General features: G+C 40.5%; 1 protein-coding gene across 8 annotated transcripts in view; it reads right to left on the minus strand.

The window, feature by feature from the left end:
- The window catches only part of LOC106567420 (ankyrin repeat and KH domain-containing protein 1), a 68,874-nt gene extending 51,722 nt beyond the window's left edge, over window positions 1-17,152 (minus strand). For 7 of the 8 annotated variants that reach the window (XM_082960214.1, XM_082960211.1, XM_014136647.3 and 4 more), the window contains exon 1: window positions 16,697-17,151. In XM_082960214.1, the coding sequence (XP_082816340.1) occupies window positions 16,697-16,966 (270 nt within the window). In that variant the 5' untranslated portion in view covers window positions 16,967-17,151. Of the gene's footprint in view, window positions 1-16,696 lie in introns of all 8 variants that reach the window. The other variant, XM_082960210.1, reaches the window with a different exon arrangement.
- Window positions 17,153-18,435: the final 1,283 nt, after the last annotated feature.

The raw sequence follows: 18,435 nt of genomic DNA on the forward strand, positions 1-18,435 counted from the left end.
TGTCCAACATCAGTTTTAGAATTTCTTCATTTTGTGGCCACTTAGAGTGTCCTCCTTCCACTGCTGTGGTGCTGAATTGCAGCGGGAACGGGAAGTGGGGCGGGCCGGCCCGGCCATGGCTAGAAGGGATCCAGCTTGTCAAATTAACGTCACACATTGCATTTTAGCTAACCCGAACCCTTTTCCTAACCTTAACATAATTCTCTTAACCTGCTATGTTAATTATCCTAACCTGCTGCTTAAATTCTGCTAACCTGCTACAAAAAGTCAAATATAGCGTTAAAATATATTTTTTCCATGGCAAACAAGACACTGGGTGATTTGCGCCGTCTCAGTGGACTAAATCATTGTGGAGGCTGTGGGGAAGGCACAGTCAATCACTCGAAGACATGTGTTACTGAAATTGTATATGGTTCTATTACATAAGAATAATGGTGCAACAATAATTAAAAATTATATTATAACGAAAGCGCTTTCTCCCACATTGGATAGCAGTCCCTGTCCGTGGTTCTGAAACATCAGCGCTCTGTTCCAGCCCTTTTCCTAGACCATGTTGCTATAATAGCAAAGTCCAGCTGCATATTACGCTACTGCTACTCACTGTTTATTATCTATGCAGTCACTATACCCTACCTACATGTACATATTACCTCAATTAACCTGTACCCTAGCACATTGACTCGGTACAGGTAACCCCTGTATATGGCCTCGTTATTGTTACTTATTTTTTTTCTTTATGGTTAGGGGCTTGTAAGTAAACATTTCACAGTAAGGTCTGCACCTGCTGTATTTGGCGTATGTTACAAATAAAATGTGATTTCATTTATTCGTGTTGAGAACAATGTGGCGGAGACAGCATCAGAGTTAGGAGATGAGAAATAGCCCTTGCCTTAATGTTCTAAGTAAATTGAGGAGAGGAAACCAACTTAATTAGGTCTACAATATATAGGCTACCTGATAAACAATTTCACAAATGTGTCTGTTTTTAATATTTGCTATGCTGTAATAAAGGTTTTACACTTTTTCATTAGAACAGACACTCTGAAATTAATTATAATTTATTTAGTGTTTACACTGTTCCAAATTGTTCAATTGTATTTTTTTTAAATAATAACAATAACTCATTTTTCTTGATCTTCTAATTGTTATTACTACTATTATGATCATTATAATAATAACTAATGCCATTATCATTACGAGGCTTAGTATAGCAGCCTTGTATAACCAATCGAGCTGCAGGGTTAGAGCACATCCTGTTTAGTCTTAATACCATAACTTACTTAGGCATATATTTCAATACTTACAGTTCATTCGCAAAGTATTCAGACCCTTTGACTATTTCCACGTTGTTACATTACAACCTTATTCTAAAATGGATTAAATAAAAAAACTCAATCAACACAAAATCCCCCCCCCCCCCACCAAAAGGCACATAAAAGTATTCACACCCTTTGCTATGAGACTCAAAATTGAGCTCAGATGTATCCCGTTTCCATCCTTGAGATGCATCTACAACTTGATTGGAGTCCACCTGTGGTGATTTCAATTGATTGGACATGATATAGAAAGGCACACACCTGTCTATATAAAAGGTGCTACAGTTGACAGTGCATGTCCGAGCAAAAACCAAGCTATGAGATCGAAGGAATTGTCCGTAGAGACAGGATTGTGTCGAGGCACAGATCTGGGGAAGGGTACCAAAACATTAATGCAGCTTTAAAAAAGTCCCCAAGAACATCATTCTTAAATGGAAGAAGCTTGGAACCACCAAGACTCTCCTTAGAGCTGGCTGCCCGGCCAAAATGAGCAATCAGGCGAGAAGGGCCTTGGTCAGGGAGGTGACCATGACCCCGATGGTCCCTCTGACAGAGCTCCAGAGTTCCTTTGTGGAGATGGGAGAACCTTCCAGAAGGACAACCATCTCTGCAGCACTCCACCAATCAGGCCTTTATGGTAGAGTGTCCAGACGGAAGTCACTCCTCAGTACAAGGCCCACAATTGCCCGCTTGGAGTTTGCCAAATGGCACCTAAAGGACTCTCAGACCATGAGAAACAAGTTTCTCTGGTCTGATGAAAACAAGATGGAACTCTTTGGCCTGAATGCCAAGCATCAAACCTGGCACCATCCCTACGGTGAAGTATGGTGGTGGCAGCATCATGCTGTGGGGATGTTTTTCCAGTGGCAGGGACAGGGAGACTAGTCAGGATCGAGGGAAAGATAAACGGAGCACAGAACAGGGGAGATCCTTGATGAAAACCTGCTCCAGAGCTCTCTGGACCTCAGACTGGGGCGGGGTTCACCTTCCAATAGGACAACAACCCTAAGCACACAGCCAAGACAAAGCAGGAGTGGCTTCGGGACAAGTCTCAGAATGTCAGCCAGAGGCCAGACAAAACCCCTATCGAAAATCTCTGCAGAGACCTAAAAATAGCTCTGTAGCAACGCTCCCCATCCAACCTGACAGAGCTTGAGAGGATCTGCAGAGAAGAATGGGAGAAACTCCACAAATACAGGTGTGCCAAGCTTGTAGCATCATACCCAAGAAGACTCGAGGCTATAATCACTGCTGAAAGGTACTGAGTAAAGGGTCTGAATACTTATGTAAAGGTCATCAGTTTTTATTTTGTATACATTTGAAAACAATTCTAAAAACCTGTTTTTTGCTTTGTCATCCATGTGTGTATATTGATGAGGAAGAAAACCAATTCTATCAATTTGACAATAAAGCTGTAATGTAACAAAAGTGGAAAAAGTCAAGGGGTCTTAACACTTGCCAAATGCACTGTATAAATATCTGGAATATTTCAATTTTGGAGAATATCTTATAAGATTCAAAAGGCACTCGCACATCTGAGCAATCTTGTTACAGGTGCATGGCAACAGTTGAAACAGGATGAAGGAGAAAATAAAGGAAACCGCACACTGCTCTTGATAGTATCACTGATATTTAATAAGCTTACGTATCGGCCTAACGGCCTTCGTCAGAGCTTTTGTGAATTTTCTGAAAACAGCACCTCTATGTAGACCTAGCCCCACCCACATCCGTTCCACGTATGGAAAGGGGTTGGAGGCGAAGGAAAAATAAATAAATAAGTGCTACCAAACATAACAATATGGCATTTCACAAATATTACAAAAGTGTATAGACAAGACGCACCGAACACGTCCATAAAATCACAACGAGGACATAGCAAGTTTTCATTAATCATTGGGTACATCATACGAAAAACCAAAGTAATCTTGAATAGGAACATATTTTAAATTCACAACATAACATACATAGGCATTTCATCATTAAGTCCTTTAGGAAATAATGTCTGGAGGGTGAAAATCCAAAAACATTCTCTTTTGCTCAGAGTATTATTAATATCACCTCCCCTGTCTGATATCTTGACTTTCTCTATACCACAAAATCTAAAGGTAGAAATGTCATGCTTTTGGTCATTAAAATGTACTGCGACTGGATAATCCCTGTCGTTTCTCCTGATTGAACTTTTATGTTCACTAATTCTCTGTTTGAGAGAGCGGGAGAATATCTTATAAAAATGGGTTGAAGTTATGTATAGTACCCCTAGGTGTAAAATAGTCAATAATGGCTACATCTGTGAAAGTGTTAAACTGTCATGAGGAGTACAATATCGGCATATATATTTATTACGGCCAACAAAATGTTAACTATTAAAATCAGATCCAACAATAATATCAAGGGGTTAGAAATCAAGGGCTTCAAAACAAAAGGTGTAAGCTGAGGATACATGCTTTCTTTTAAACCCACAATTTCGATCCCTCCACAGCCTCAGAGGATCTACATGTTTTTTGTAACCTCTCTGGTTTACAAACAAATGATAAATGCACCAGATCACGTATTGGATCACTAAATACAATTTCAACATTACCGTGTAGTTTACCAATAAAATGCAATGACGGTGATGGACATAGTCGGTATAAGTTAAAGGTCGACCGATTATGATTTTTCAACGCCAATACCGATACCAATACCGATTATTGGAGGATCAAAAAAAAAACGATACCGATTAATTGGTCGATTTTTTTCCCCTTTATTTGTAATAATGACAATTACAACGATACTGAATGAACACTTATTTTAACTTAATATAATACATCAATAAAATCAATTTAGCCTCAAATAAATAATGAAACATGTTCAATTTGGTTTAAATAATGCAAAAACAAAGTGTTGGAGAAGAAAGTAAAAGTGCAATATGTGCCATGTAAGAAAGCTAACTAAGTGCCTTGCTCAGAACATATGAAAGCTGGTGGTTCCTTTTAACATGAGTCTTCAATATTCCCAGGTAAGAAGTTTTAGGTTGTTGTTATTATAGGAATTATAGGACTATTTCTCTCTATACGATTTGTATTTCATATACCTTTGACTATTGGATGTTCTTATAGGCACTTTAGTATTGCCAGTGTAACAGTATAGCTTCCGTCCCTCTCCTCGCTCCTACCTGGGCTCGAACCAGGAACACATCGACAACAGCCACCCACGAAGCAGCGTTACCCACGTAGAGCAAGGGGAACAACCACTACCAAGTCTCAGAGTGAGTGACGTTTGAAACGCTATTAGCGCACACCCGCTAACTAGCTAGCCATTTAAACATCGGTTACACCAGCCTAATCTTGGGAGTTGATAGGCTTGAAGTCATAAACAGCGCAATGCATTGCGAAGAGCTGCTGGCAAAACGCACGAAAGTGCTGTTTGAATGAAAGCTTACGAGCCTGCTGGTACCTACCACCGCTCAGAAAGACTGCTCTATCAAATCATAGAGTTAATTATAATATACTGCTCAAAAAAATAAAGGGAACACTTAAACAACACATCCTAGATCTGAATGAAATAAATAAATCTCAAATACTTTTTTCTTTACATAGTTGAATGTGCTGACAACAAAATCACAAATGGAAATCAAATTTATCAACCCATGGAGGTCTGGATTTGGAGTCACACTCAAAATTAAAGTGGAAAACCACACTACGGGCTGATCCAACTTTGATGTAATGGCCTTAAAACAAGTCAAAATGAGGCTCAGTAGTGTGTGTGGCCTCCACGTGCCTGTATGACCTCCCTACAACGCCTGGGCATGCTCCTGATGAGGTGTCAGATGGTCTCCTGAGGGATCTCCTCCCAGACCTGGACTAATGCATCCGCCAACTCCTGGACAGTCTGTGGTGCAACGTGGCGTTGGTGGATGGAGCGAGACATGATGTCCCAGATGTGCTCAATTGGATTCAGGTCTGGGGAGCGGGCGGGCCAATCCATAGCATCAATGCCTTCCTCTTGCAGGAACTGCTGACACACTCCAGCCACATGAGGTCTAGCATTGTCTTGCATTAGGAGGAACCCAGGGCCTACCGCACCAGCATATGGTCTCACAAGGGGTCTGAGGATCTCATCTCGGTAACTAATGGCAGTTAGGCTACCTCTGGCGAGCACATGGAGGGCTGTGCGGCCCCCCCAAAGAAATGCCACCCCACACCATAACTGACCCACCGCCAAACCGGTCATGCTGGAGGATGTTGCAGGCAGCAGAACGTTCTCCACGGCGTCTCCAGACCGTCACATGTGCTCAGTGTGAACCTGCTTTCATCTGTGAAGAGCACAGGGCGCCAGTGGCGAATTTGCCAATCTTGGTGTTCTCTGGCAAATGCCAAACGTCCTGCACGGTGTTGGGCTGTAAGCACAAGCCCCACCTGTGGACGTCGGGCCCTCATACCACCCTCATGGAGTCTGTTTCTGACCGTTTGAGCAGACACATGCACATTTGTGGCCTGCTGGAGGTCATTTTGCAGTGCTCTGGCAGTGCTTCTCCTGCTCCTCCTTGCACAAAGGCGGAGGTAGCGGTCCTGCTGCTGGGTTGTTGCCCTCCTACGGCCTCCTCCACTTCTCCCGATGTACTGGCCTGTCTCCTGGTAGCGCCTCCATGCTCTGGACACTACGCTGACCGACACAGCAAACCTTCGTGCCTCAGCTCGCTTGTTGTCTATTCCATTTGCACAACAGCATGTGAAATGTATTGTCAATCAGTGTTGCTTCCTAAGTGGACAGTTTGATTTCACAGAAGTGTGATTGACTTGGAGTTACATTGTGTCGTTTAAGTGTTCCCTTTATTTTTTTGAGCAGTGTATAATAAACACACAGAAATACGAGCCTTAGGTCATTAATATGGTCGAATCCGGAAACTATCATTTGGAAAACAAAACGTTTTTTTTTCTTTCAGTGAAATACGGAAGCGGTCTGTATTTTATCTAACGGGTGGCATCCCTAAGTGTAAATATTGCTGTTACATTGCACAACCTTCAATGTTATGTCATAATTATGTACAATTCTGACAAATTAATTACAGTCTTTGTTAGGAAGAAATGGTCTTCACACAGTTCGCAACAGGCAGCCCAAACTGCTGCATATACCCTGACTCTGCATGCACAGAACGCAAGAGAAGTGACAATTTCCTTAGTTAAAAGAAATTCATGTTAGCAGGCAATATTAACTAAATATGCAGTTTTAAAAATATATACTTGTGTATTGATTTTAAGAAAGGCATTGATGTTTATGGTTAGGTACATTGGTGCAACGACAGTGCTCTTTTTCGCGAATGCACTTGTTAAATCTTCACCCGTTTGGCGAAGTAGGCTGTGATTGAATGAGAAATTAACAGGCACCGCATCGATTATATGCAACGCAGGACAAGCTAGATGAAGTAGTAATATCATCAACAATGTGTAGTAAACTAGTGATTATGTTAAGATTGATAGTTTTTTTTATAAGATAAGTTTAATGCTAGCTAGCAACTTACCTTGGCTCTTTGCTGCACAGGTAGTCAGCCTGCCACACAGTCTCCTCGTGGAGTGCAATGTAATCGGCCATAATCAGGGTCCAAAAATGTCGATTACCGATTGTTATGAAACTTTGAAATTGGCCCTTCCGATTAATCGGTCAACCTCTAGCATACGTATCCCGAAACAAAGAAATTATCAGTCCAAATAAATTTGCATAGAAAGTTAGCAAAAAAATGGATTCGTTTTTCCTATCATGGAAAGGAAAATACCTGTCTATTTGTGGAAAAGTCACCCTGATTAACTCTTTAGTCATATCCCAGTTTACCTATTTGCTTATGGTCCTGTCTACACATAGCGACCGTTTTTTTTAATTATATGAGCAAAACATATTCAATTTTATTTGGAACAGCAAGCCAAACAAAATTAAAACAGGCCTATTTATATAATGAATATGAATTTGGAGGGCAGAAATGATTAAATATTAAAGCATTAGACCTCTCACTAAATGTGCCAGTCATACAAAAGTTATACTTAAATCCGAACTGGTTCTCTTCCAGATTAGTAAAAATGTCTCACCCCATGTTCACGAATGGCCTTTTTCACTTTACTGTTCACTTTCGGTTATTTGAAAACGAAATCTCCAAAATATCTAAAATATATTTAAGAGATACAGTATACTGTTTGGACACCTACTCATTCAAGAGTTTTTCAATATTTTGACCATTTTCTACACTGTAAAGTAATAGTGAAGACATCAAAATAACACATACGGAAAAAGTAACCAAAACAAGTGTTAAATCCAAATATATTTTAGCCACCCTTTGCACACTCTTGGCATTCTCTCAACCAGCTTCATGAGGTAGTCTCCCGGAATGCATTTAAATTAACAGGTGTGCCTTGTTAAAAGTTAATTTGTGGAATTTATTTCCTTCTTAATCCATTTGAGCCAATCAGTTGTGTTGTGACAAGGTAGGGGTGCTATACAGAAGATATCCCTATTGATGTATTATATTAAGTTAAAATAAAAGTGTTCATTCAGTATTGTTGTAATTGTTATTATTACACACATACATATACACACATATATATATACACATATACATATATACACACACACACACACACACACACACACACACACACACACACACATATAATAATAAAAATACACAAAAAAATAAGGTTTTTTTTTTTTTTATAAAAAAAACAAATAAATAAAATTGGCTGATTACTTGGGATCGGCTTTTTTTGTTCCTCCAAATCGGTACTGGTATCGGCGTTGAAAAATCATAATCGGTCGACCTCTAATTGTAACATACTCTGTTTCACGGAAACATGGTTCTCTTGGGATATACTGTTGGGTTCTCAGTTCATCGCGCAGACAGGAATAAATATCTCTGATTAACGACTTATGGTGTAATTGAGATAACATACAGGAACTCAAGTCCTTTTGTTCACCTGACCTAGAATACCTCAATCAAATCCCAATTGTATTACCTCCCAAGAGAATTCTCTTCGGTTATAGTCACAGCCGTGTATATCCCCCCCCCCCCAAGCTGATACCCCGATGGCCCTCAAAGAACTTCACTAGACTTTATGCACACTGGAACCCGCATATCCTGAGGCCACATTTATTGTAGCTGGGGATTTTAACAAAGCAAACAAGGAAAAGAACGCCGAAATTCTATCAACACATTGACTGTAGTTCTCGCGCTGCTAAAAACACTCAACCACTGCTACTCCAACTTCCGGGATGCCTACAGGGCCCTCCCCGCCCTCTCTTCCGCAAATCTGATCATGACTCCATTTGGTTCCTCCCTTCCTATTAGGCAGAAACTCAAACAAAAATAACCTGTGCTAAGGACAATTCAACACTGGTCTGACCAATCGGAATCCACCACTCTTCAAGATTGTTTTGATCACGCAGACTGGGAAATGTTCTGGGTAGCCTCCAAGAATAATAACATATATACTGATACGGTGACTGAGTTTATCAGGAAGTGACTTTTGAAACCTACCCTAACCAGAAACCGTGGATAGATGGCAGCACTCGCTCAAAACTGAAAGCGTGAACCATTCCATTTAACCAAGCAAGGTGACTGGGAATATGGCAGAAAACAAACAGTGTAGTTATTTCCTCCGTAAAGGCAATCACTCAAACAGGTAAAACGTCCGTATAGAGACAAAGTGGAGTCGCAATTCAACGGCTCAGATACGAGACGTATGTGGCAGGGTCTACAGACAATCATGGACTACAAAGGGAAAACCAGCCACGTTGCAGACACCGACATCTTGCTTCCGGACAAGCTAATCACCTTCTTTGCCTGCTTTTAGAATAACACAGTGCCACCAAGGACTGTGGGCTCTCATCAAAGCTGGGACTGAGAGACTGAAAAACAGCTTTTTTCTCAAGGCCATCAGACTGTTAAATAGCCATCACCAGCACCTTAGAGGCTGCTGCCCTATATACAGACTTGGAATCACCGGCCACTTTAATGTTTACATATAATCCATTACTCATCTCATATGTATAAACTGTATCTAAGTCTATGCCACTAACATTGCTCGCCCAATATTTATATATTCTTAATTCCATTAGGTGTGTGTATTGTTGTGAAATTGTTAGATATTACTGCACTGTTAGAGCTAGAAACACAAGCATTTCATTACACCCGCAATAACATCTACTAAATACGTGTATGTGACAAGATTTGATTTAGTAAAAGACCAAGTCCATATTATGCCAAGAACAGCTCAAATAAGCAAAGAGAAACGACAGTGTGTAGATGGGTGAGAAAAATACATTTTGAATTCAGACTGTAACACAACAACATTTGGAATAAGTCAAGGGGTATGAATACTTTGCACTGTATAGGCCTACTGCTGCATTGGCCTATAGGCTATGAGTTCCATGCGCTCTTTTCTTTAGTCGCCAATGGATCCCAGTATATCAATGTGTCCATATGGCAGACTGGTGATCTAACATTAGTTGATTATAATTTTGAAAAAGTTATTATTGAAATGAAACTTTTCCACAAAAATGCGCATATAAAAATCTTAACTGGCACGCAGAACGGTAGAAATGGTAGGATACATTTTAAGCTTCCCCAAACTTGAAACTCACGTGCCGACTATGAAGTCATAAAATAATTGCCTCTATGTTTCCATGGTCGGATTCTGCGTATAGGCTACTTTGAAGCAAGGTAAGACATGCCACATAATATGAAATAAAACATTCAGGTTTCAAACAATTAAGTATGGTTTCAAATTGCATACTGCCTCCAGCTCACATTGTAAAGTGGTGGGTGATGTGCTTGATAGCCGGTTGGCTGAACTTGAATGGGAGGCTCGCTTCAATTACCAGTTGAGAAAAAAATAATTGTTGCTCTTTTTAGTTGTGCACCAAAACTGTTAATAACACAGATTGCATTTAGAATTGTTGCACAATAAATGGGCTTATAAAATCACGTTTTACTCCAGCAGCAACCAGCTGAGGTTTGAGCAGGAGAAATCCCGCTCAAAATAGGATCTGTATGCTGCAAGCGTTCGACAGTTATGTTGGATAACTAACGAAAATACACACAATATAATTCCACAAAATTATGCAAATTATACTATAGGCCGATAAGCATGACAGTCAAATGTATTTACATCAACTGGTATTTACATCAATGACTAAAAAACATTTTTGCAACAGGATTCTTTTCTCCTGGTCATTTTGGCCGGCAACAGTTTAATTTTGCGGCTTTCCATTTACATTATATTTTTTTACAAAAGTCAGAAAGTTGATAGAAACCCTTTAACAGCTGACTAAAATAATTATTTCTCAAAATGTTTTCCCTGGCTAGAAGTCAACGAACCTGCATGAAATACCAAAATGCGGAAAAGGAAAATGAGAAAATGGGTATAAAGTGAGGTCCAAAAATATTTGGACAATGACATTTTTAGTTATTTTGGCTCTGTACTCCAGCACTGGATTTGAAATGATACAATGACTGAGCAGGGTCTGACATTAATGGGCCATTAATGGGCCAGTAAAACCATGTGTTGGGCTAGTGGATCTCGTCTAGAGGTCGACCGATTAATCGGAATGTCCGATTAATTAGGGCCGATTTCAAGTTTTCATAACAATCGGTATTTTTTTTTACACCTTTATTTAACTAGGCAAGTCAGATTAAGAACACATTCTTATTTTCAATGACGGCCTAGGAACGGAGGTTAACTGCCTTGTTCAGGGGGGATTCAGGGATTCCGTTTTGCAACCTTCCGGTTACTAGTCCAACGCTCTAACCACCTGCCTTAAATTGCACTCCACGAGGAGCTTGCATGGCTGGCTGACTACCTGTTACGCGAGGGCAGCAAGAAGCCAAGGTAAGTTGCTAGCTAGCGTTAAACTTATCTTAACATAATCACTAGTTAAACTAGTAATATCATCAACCATGTGTAGTTATCTAACGTGTCCTGCGTTGCATATAATCCAATCACATACTACTTCGACAAACGGGAGATGATTTTACAAGCGCATTTGTGAAAAAAGCACTGTCGTTGCACCAATGTACCTAACCATAAACATCAATGCCTTTCTTTAAAATCAATACACAAGTATATATTTTTAAACCTGCATATTTAGTTAATATTGCCTGCTAACATGAAATTGTGTCACTTCTCTTGCGTTCATTGCACGCAGAGTCTGGGTATATGCAACAGTTTGGGCCACCTGGCTCATTGCGAACTAATTTGCCAGAATTTTACGTAATTATCACATAACATTGAAAGTTGTGCAATGTAACAGCAATATTTACACTTAGGGATGCCACCCGTCAGATAAAATACAGAACGGTTCCGTATTTCACTGAAAGAAAAAACGTTTTGTTTTCGAGATGATACTTTACGGATTCGACCATATTAATGACCTAAGGCTTGTATTTCTGTGTGTTTATTATATTAAGTCTATGATTTGATAGAGCAGTCTGACTGAGCGGTGGTAGGCACCAGCAGGCTCGTAAGCATTCATTCAAACAGCACTTTCCTGCATTTGCCAGCAGCTCTTCGCAATCCAATGCGCTGTTTATGACTTCAAGCCTATCAACTCCCAAGATTAGGCTGGTGTAACCGATGTGAAATGGCTAGCTAGTTAGCGGGTGCGCGCCAAGTGTTTCAAAAGTCACTCGAGACTTGGAGTAGTTGTTCCCCTTGCTCTGCATGGGTAACGCTGCTTCGAGGGTGGCTGCTGTCGATGTGTTCATGGTTCGAGCCCAGGTAGGAGCGAGGAGAGGGACGGAAGCTATACTGTTACACTGGCAATACTAAAATGCCTAAGAACATCCAATAGTCAGTTATATGAAATACAAATCGTATAGAGAGAAATAGTCCTATAATAACAACAACCTAAAACTTCTTACCTGGGAATATTGAGGACTAATTTTAAAAGGAACCACCAGCTTTCATATGTTCCCATGTTCTGAGCAAGGCACTTAGCTTTCTTACATCGCACATATTGCACTTTTACTTTCTTCTCCAACACTTTGTTTTTGCATTATTTAAACCAAATTGAACATGTTTCATTATTTATTTGAGGCTAAATGGATTTTATTTATGTATTATATTAAGTTAAAATAAGTGTTCATTCAGTATCATTGTAGTTGTCATTATTACAAAAATAAATAAATAAAAATGTAAAGCATTTAAAAAAAAATAAGAATAATAAAAATATATATATATATAATTTTTTTTTTATATAAAAATCGGCGGATTAATCGGTACCGGCTTTTTTGGGTCCTCCAATTATCGGTATTGAAAAATCATAATCGGTCGACCTTTAATCTCGTCTGTCGCTGGCCTGACCAGGCCAGTACTCAGCCCATTTTGATGTTTCAGTTTGACATTTACCTGCTCTATTGCAGTCTGCCATTGAAGACTACACGCAGAAAAGTCATGCTATTTGTACTTGAGCAGTACGATTGGCCGTTGATTCAACCACTCTCGTCGCAACTCACATCTTTAGCACTCGAGCAGTACATGAATTGATGCATTCACACAGCCCACATGAGCTGTCCAGAGTAAAAAGAAGCACTCATCAATCCACTTGCTGAGCTTATTTATTATAGGGAAAGTGACTTACAAAAATAAACCTTCAATTCTGAACATACTGTTGATACTGTAGCCACTAGCCAGATGGATATCTCTTTTGAAATAGACCTTTCTTAAAAGGGTCAACTACTTATTTGGGATGTACAAAAAATTTGACATACCTCGGAAACAAAAGTTAACTGAATGTAATTAATATAATTCAATTTGAAATAATGGTCTTACATTGCTAAATTATATTACACAGCTTTTTAATACATACCATAACCAAACGTCACCTATTACTATCTATCTATCTATATACACATATAGATATATACACACACACACACACATACTCACACACTGCTCAAAAAAATAAAGGGAACACTTAAACAACACAATGTAACTCCAAGTCAATCACACTTCTGTGAAATCAAACTGTGCACTTAGGAAGCAACACTGATTGACAATAAATGTCACATGCTGTTGTGCAAATGGAATAGACAACAGGTGGAAATTATAGGCAATTAGCAAGACACCCCCAATAAAGGAGTGGTTCTGCAAGTGGTGACCACAGACCACTTCTCAGTTCCTATGCTTCCTGGCTGATGTTTTGGTCACTTTTGAATGCTGGCGGTGCTTTCACTCTAGTGGTAGCATGAGACGGAGTCTACAACCCACACAAGTGGCTCAGGTAGTGCAGCTCATCCAGGATGGCACATCAATGCGAGCTGTGGCAAGAAGGTTTGCTGTGTCTGTCAGCGTAGTGTCCAGAGCATGGAGGCGCTACCAGGAGACAGGCCAGTACATCAGGAGACGTGGAGGAGGCCGTAGGAGGGCAACAACCTAGCAGCAGGACCGCTACCTCCGCCTTTGTGCAAGGAGGAGCAGGAAAAGCACTGCCAAAGCCCTGCAAAATGACCTCCAGCAGGCCACAAATGTGCATGTGTCTGCTCAAACGGTCAGAAACAGACTCCATGAGGGTGGTATGAGGGCCCGACGTCCACAGGTGGGGGTTGTGCTTACAGCCCAACACCGTGCAGGACGTTTGGCATTTGCCAGAGAACACCAAGATTGGCAAATTCGCCACTGGAGCCCTGTGCTCTTCACAGATGAAAGCAGGTTCACACTGAACACATGTGACAGACGTGACAGAGTCTGGAGACGCCGTGGAGAACGTTCTGCTGCCTGCAACATCCTCCAGCATGACCGGTTTGGCGGTGGGTCAGTCATGGTGTGGGGTGGCATTTCTTTGGGGGGCCGCACAGCCCTCCATGTGCTCGCCAAAGGTAGCCTGACTGCCATTAGGTACCGAGATGAGATCCTCAGACCCCTTGTGAGACCATATGCTGGTGCGGTTGGCCCTGGGTTCCTCCTAATGCAAGACAATGCTAGGCCTCATGTGGCTGGAGTGTCAGCAGTTCCTGCAAGAGGAAGGCATTGATGATATGGACTGGCCCACCCGTTCCCCAGACCTGAATCCAATTGAGCACATCTGGGACATCATGTCTCGCTCCAACCACAAACGCCACGTTGCACCACAGACTGTCCAGGAGTTGGCGGATGCTTTAGTCCAGGTCTGGGAGGAGATCCCTCAGGAGATCATCCGCCACCTCATCAGGAGCATGCCCAGGCATTGTAGGGAGGTCATACAGGCACGTGGAGGCCACACACACTACTGAGCCTCATTTTGACTTGTTTTAAGGACATTACATCAAAGTTGGATCAGCCTGTAGTGTGGTTTTCCACTTTAATTTTGAGTGTGACTCCAAATCCAGACCTCCATGGGTTGATAAATTAGATTTCCATTGATTATTTGTGTGATTTTGTTGTCAGCACATTCAACTATCTAAAGAAAAAAGTATTTAATAAGATTATTTCTTTCATTCAGATCTAGGATGTGTTGTTTAAGTGTTCCCTTTATTTTTTTGAGCAGTGTATATATACATATAGAATGCATGTAAACCTAGGCCCTGCATGACCCTAATGCATTTACAAACTACCCCATGTAGAAATTCTGATCCGGCCAGTAGATCTTTGGCCAACTGGCCTGACTGGGCCAGTGATAAAAAAAAGTTAACATTGGACCCTGCTATGAGGTTAAAGTGCAGACTGTCAACATTAATTTGAGGGCATTCATATCGGGCGAACCTTTTAGAAATTAGAGCACTTTTTGTGCATTTTGTAAATACATAGTTTTTGTAAATAATGTACTGTCATTGGAGTCACTTTAATATGAATATAATATGTTTCTAAAATCTTCTACATTAAAGTGGCTGCTACCATGATTACGGATTATCCTGAATTGAGAATAACGATGAGTGACAAAGTTAGAGGCAAAAAGACCATAACCCCCAAGACATGCTTACTCCTCACCATTACCAATAACGAGAGATTAGCATTTGATGTGCCCTTGAGCAAGGTTCTGACTTGAGAAGGTACAGCTACGACCAGAAGTTACTTTTTCGTAGCAGGTTTGGACAATTTATGCAGCATGTTAGGATAATTAACGTGGCAGGTTAGGAAAACAGCTAGGGTTAGCTAAAATGCTCTCCTAACCTGCTACGAGAAGCCACTTCCAGTCGTACCTGTACTCCCTCAAGTCACAACCCTTCAGCAAGTAACTTAACCCTAATTGATCCAGGGTCACCGTTGATAATGGCTGACCCTGGCTGTGACCCCACTCTCTAAGGGTGTCTCATGACCAGTTGGGATATGCAACAAACAAAAAAACGTTCCAATTAACACATGCGTATAACACACACTTGTACAAGTGTGAAATAGGTAAAATAAACACCGACAAAATTATTATTAAGTGTACACAAATCAAAAATTCTGGCAATTCTGTAGTTCATTTTTGCTCATCACATGAAAAGGTACCCATTCCAATGTGCGAGTGTGTTGCCTTGAACCTACAAATAAATGTTTCACATTAATTGATCATACATATGAGATTCGTTATTTTAATTACAAAACCTAAACAATAACATGTCAACATGAAAATTGTTAGAGACCAGAATAGGTAGAGGAAATAATTTGCCAACTCTAAAATGTCACGTTTGATTTGATCACTGGGGCATTTCTAACCCCTGAAGTTACTGAATGATGTTGCATCACCACCACTCGAGTTAACGTCTTCACTGACAGCTCAACGTAAAGCTTGTAGCAAACATATCAGGCTGTGTTGGGTTTGGTAAGTGTGCCATCAACCCTAGCGAGGTACCTGTAAAAATGCATAAAACTACGTGTTAAGTCGTGAGGACTTGTTACTGTAACTACTTAGCGTGCTATTCTGAGAGGAGGGAAAATGTGCCTTGCCAGCTAACGTTGGAACTAAATAGACAACTGGGGTGACAGTGAATAAGCGGATGTATGATTGCATGCCAGTTATTATATCTAACAGGAGCTAGAACGACTTGTCTTCACTTACCTGTTCAAAACAATTGTCTAGTTTGACATAAACACGCTAACAAACGTATACCTAATCTTAGCTACCTACATGTCAATCATTTGCTAGCTAGTTAGCTAGCAGTTGATGGCGCTGTGTGTGTGCTGCCACAGTACTACGTTAGGCCTAGGTCGAAGCCTCCGCCAAAATATTGCTCATATCACGTCAAAATACAAAACATGTCGCAAGCTTGGTAGCCAATAGACTCTGCAAACTATCAGCCAAAACACAATAAATCTGACTGATACTATTTTAGTTGATAGAAGAAAGGAAGGGGGGTTAATAATATCGTCGAAAGGAACGGGCTTTTCGTAGGGAACGTTGACTAACATTTATCTTCTTGCCCAGTTTCGCTGGGTTAGCTAGCATGAGTGGCTTACCTCAGATACTTCATCATCGTCGCTGCCAGATCCGGGGCCAGAGGAAAGCACGGCGGCCGCAGCGAGTTTGAAATCAAGCCTGTCAGCTGCAGGCCCACCAGCCTCTCCAAATAAGCGGACTTTCTTTCCACCAACACCAATCCCTAGGCCCCCGAGTCTGGCTCCTGGTGTGGTTCCAAGCCCCATTCCAGAGGATCGCGGAGTCACCGAGTCAATCTCGTCCTCGAAGCCGTCCGTCAGCATTGCCGCCCCGGCTACTGCATCCTGCATACTTCCCTTAGTATTTTGTATTCTAATTAACGCAATATTGTCTTAAACTTTCTTTGGGGTTGTTGCTATTTTAGTAATTATGTTTATACTTCAGAAAAATCCAGAAACTCTCCTGAATCGAGAAGAGATTCTCTTTTCCCCTAGCCATTAACTTTCTAACAACCTAACTACTTTGACCAAGTTGTATCTTACCCCGCCTCCATTCAGAATCATGCATATTATTGGTCAGGAAAATATAATACCGACATATGGTTGGATAGAATGTGGTTGGATACGGTTTGTCAGAGTAACGCACGCGACGTCAAGGTAGGTTTACGAAAAGGCTTTGCTATTTAACGCCTTGAATATTTGGAAGATGATTGGACCCTTGCACTGTATTAAAAAGTCCAACTTTCGTGATACGCCAATCATTGCACCTATCAATAAAACAGTGCACTGTGTTAGTAAATGTATTGCCCACAGACTTCTCATGGGTATATAGCCAATGCAATAATAAGTGGTTACTTTGTTCCAGTTTCATGTCAGTCACTGCTACCAATTAATGCATTTGTCTGTCCACTGTTCATTCAAACTCTCTGAAGCATGACACTTTTAATAGACCATAAAAGCAAGCCCTTTTCCAACGCCTCCGGTGAGGTTGGCATATGGGTCGCGGCTGAGGCTTGTGGGGCAGGAAAAGATCAAACGGGATATTCCATATAACAGTCTCATGGAACAAATGTTGGTGACTGTAAGCATATGCAGAATGTGTCACTGGTATGCATTATCATCTGTGCTGGATGGGCACTATTACACAAACACCTGCTTTAACAAGGTCAAAGAGGTCTCTTTCAGAATGAGCCATAAGTATTACCCTGCCGATCATTACCTGAAGAAACTCAAAAAAGACATTAACATTAACTGTACTTTTTGTGTTGAGCATCCAGAAACAGTTTCGCATTTATTTTGGCATTGTCTACATGTAAAGAAATTATGGCAAGATATTTATAGTTTTATAATTGTTAACATTCTTGATGACTTTTGTTTAATATAAGGAGAACGTGCTGCTCGGTTTTAATGATAAAGATTTATTTTTTTACCTCAATCAAATTGTGCTAATGGAAAAATTTCATATTCATAAATGAAAATTCACTAATAAAAAAAACACTCTTCCATGTTTTCTATAAGGAATTCGAGCAGTACATTAAGACCATTCTACATTCTTTCCATGAGAAAGCTGTTAAAACAATCAATACATGTGTATCTTTTATGGTCTTTGTATAATCTGTAATTTGTTGTACCCCTAGCATATGTTATCATTCTCTGTTATAATACTTATTGTATGTATACTGGTGTTTCTGCAATAAAAATAAAAGACCAAAAAATGGATGGGGACTATTGAGTATTCTCAGTCAAGCCACTCCCCAAAAAACACCAGTCAGTGCCATGGTTTCACACTTTCCTCTACCACAAACCCCTTTTCAATCATA

Source organism: Salmo salar, chromosome 13 (genome assembly GCF_965601325.2).
Source record: "Salmo salar chromosome 13, fSalSal1, whole genome shotgun sequence".
Taxonomy (NCBI): Eukaryota; Metazoa; Chordata; class Actinopteri; order Salmoniformes; family Salmonidae; genus Salmo; species Salmo salar.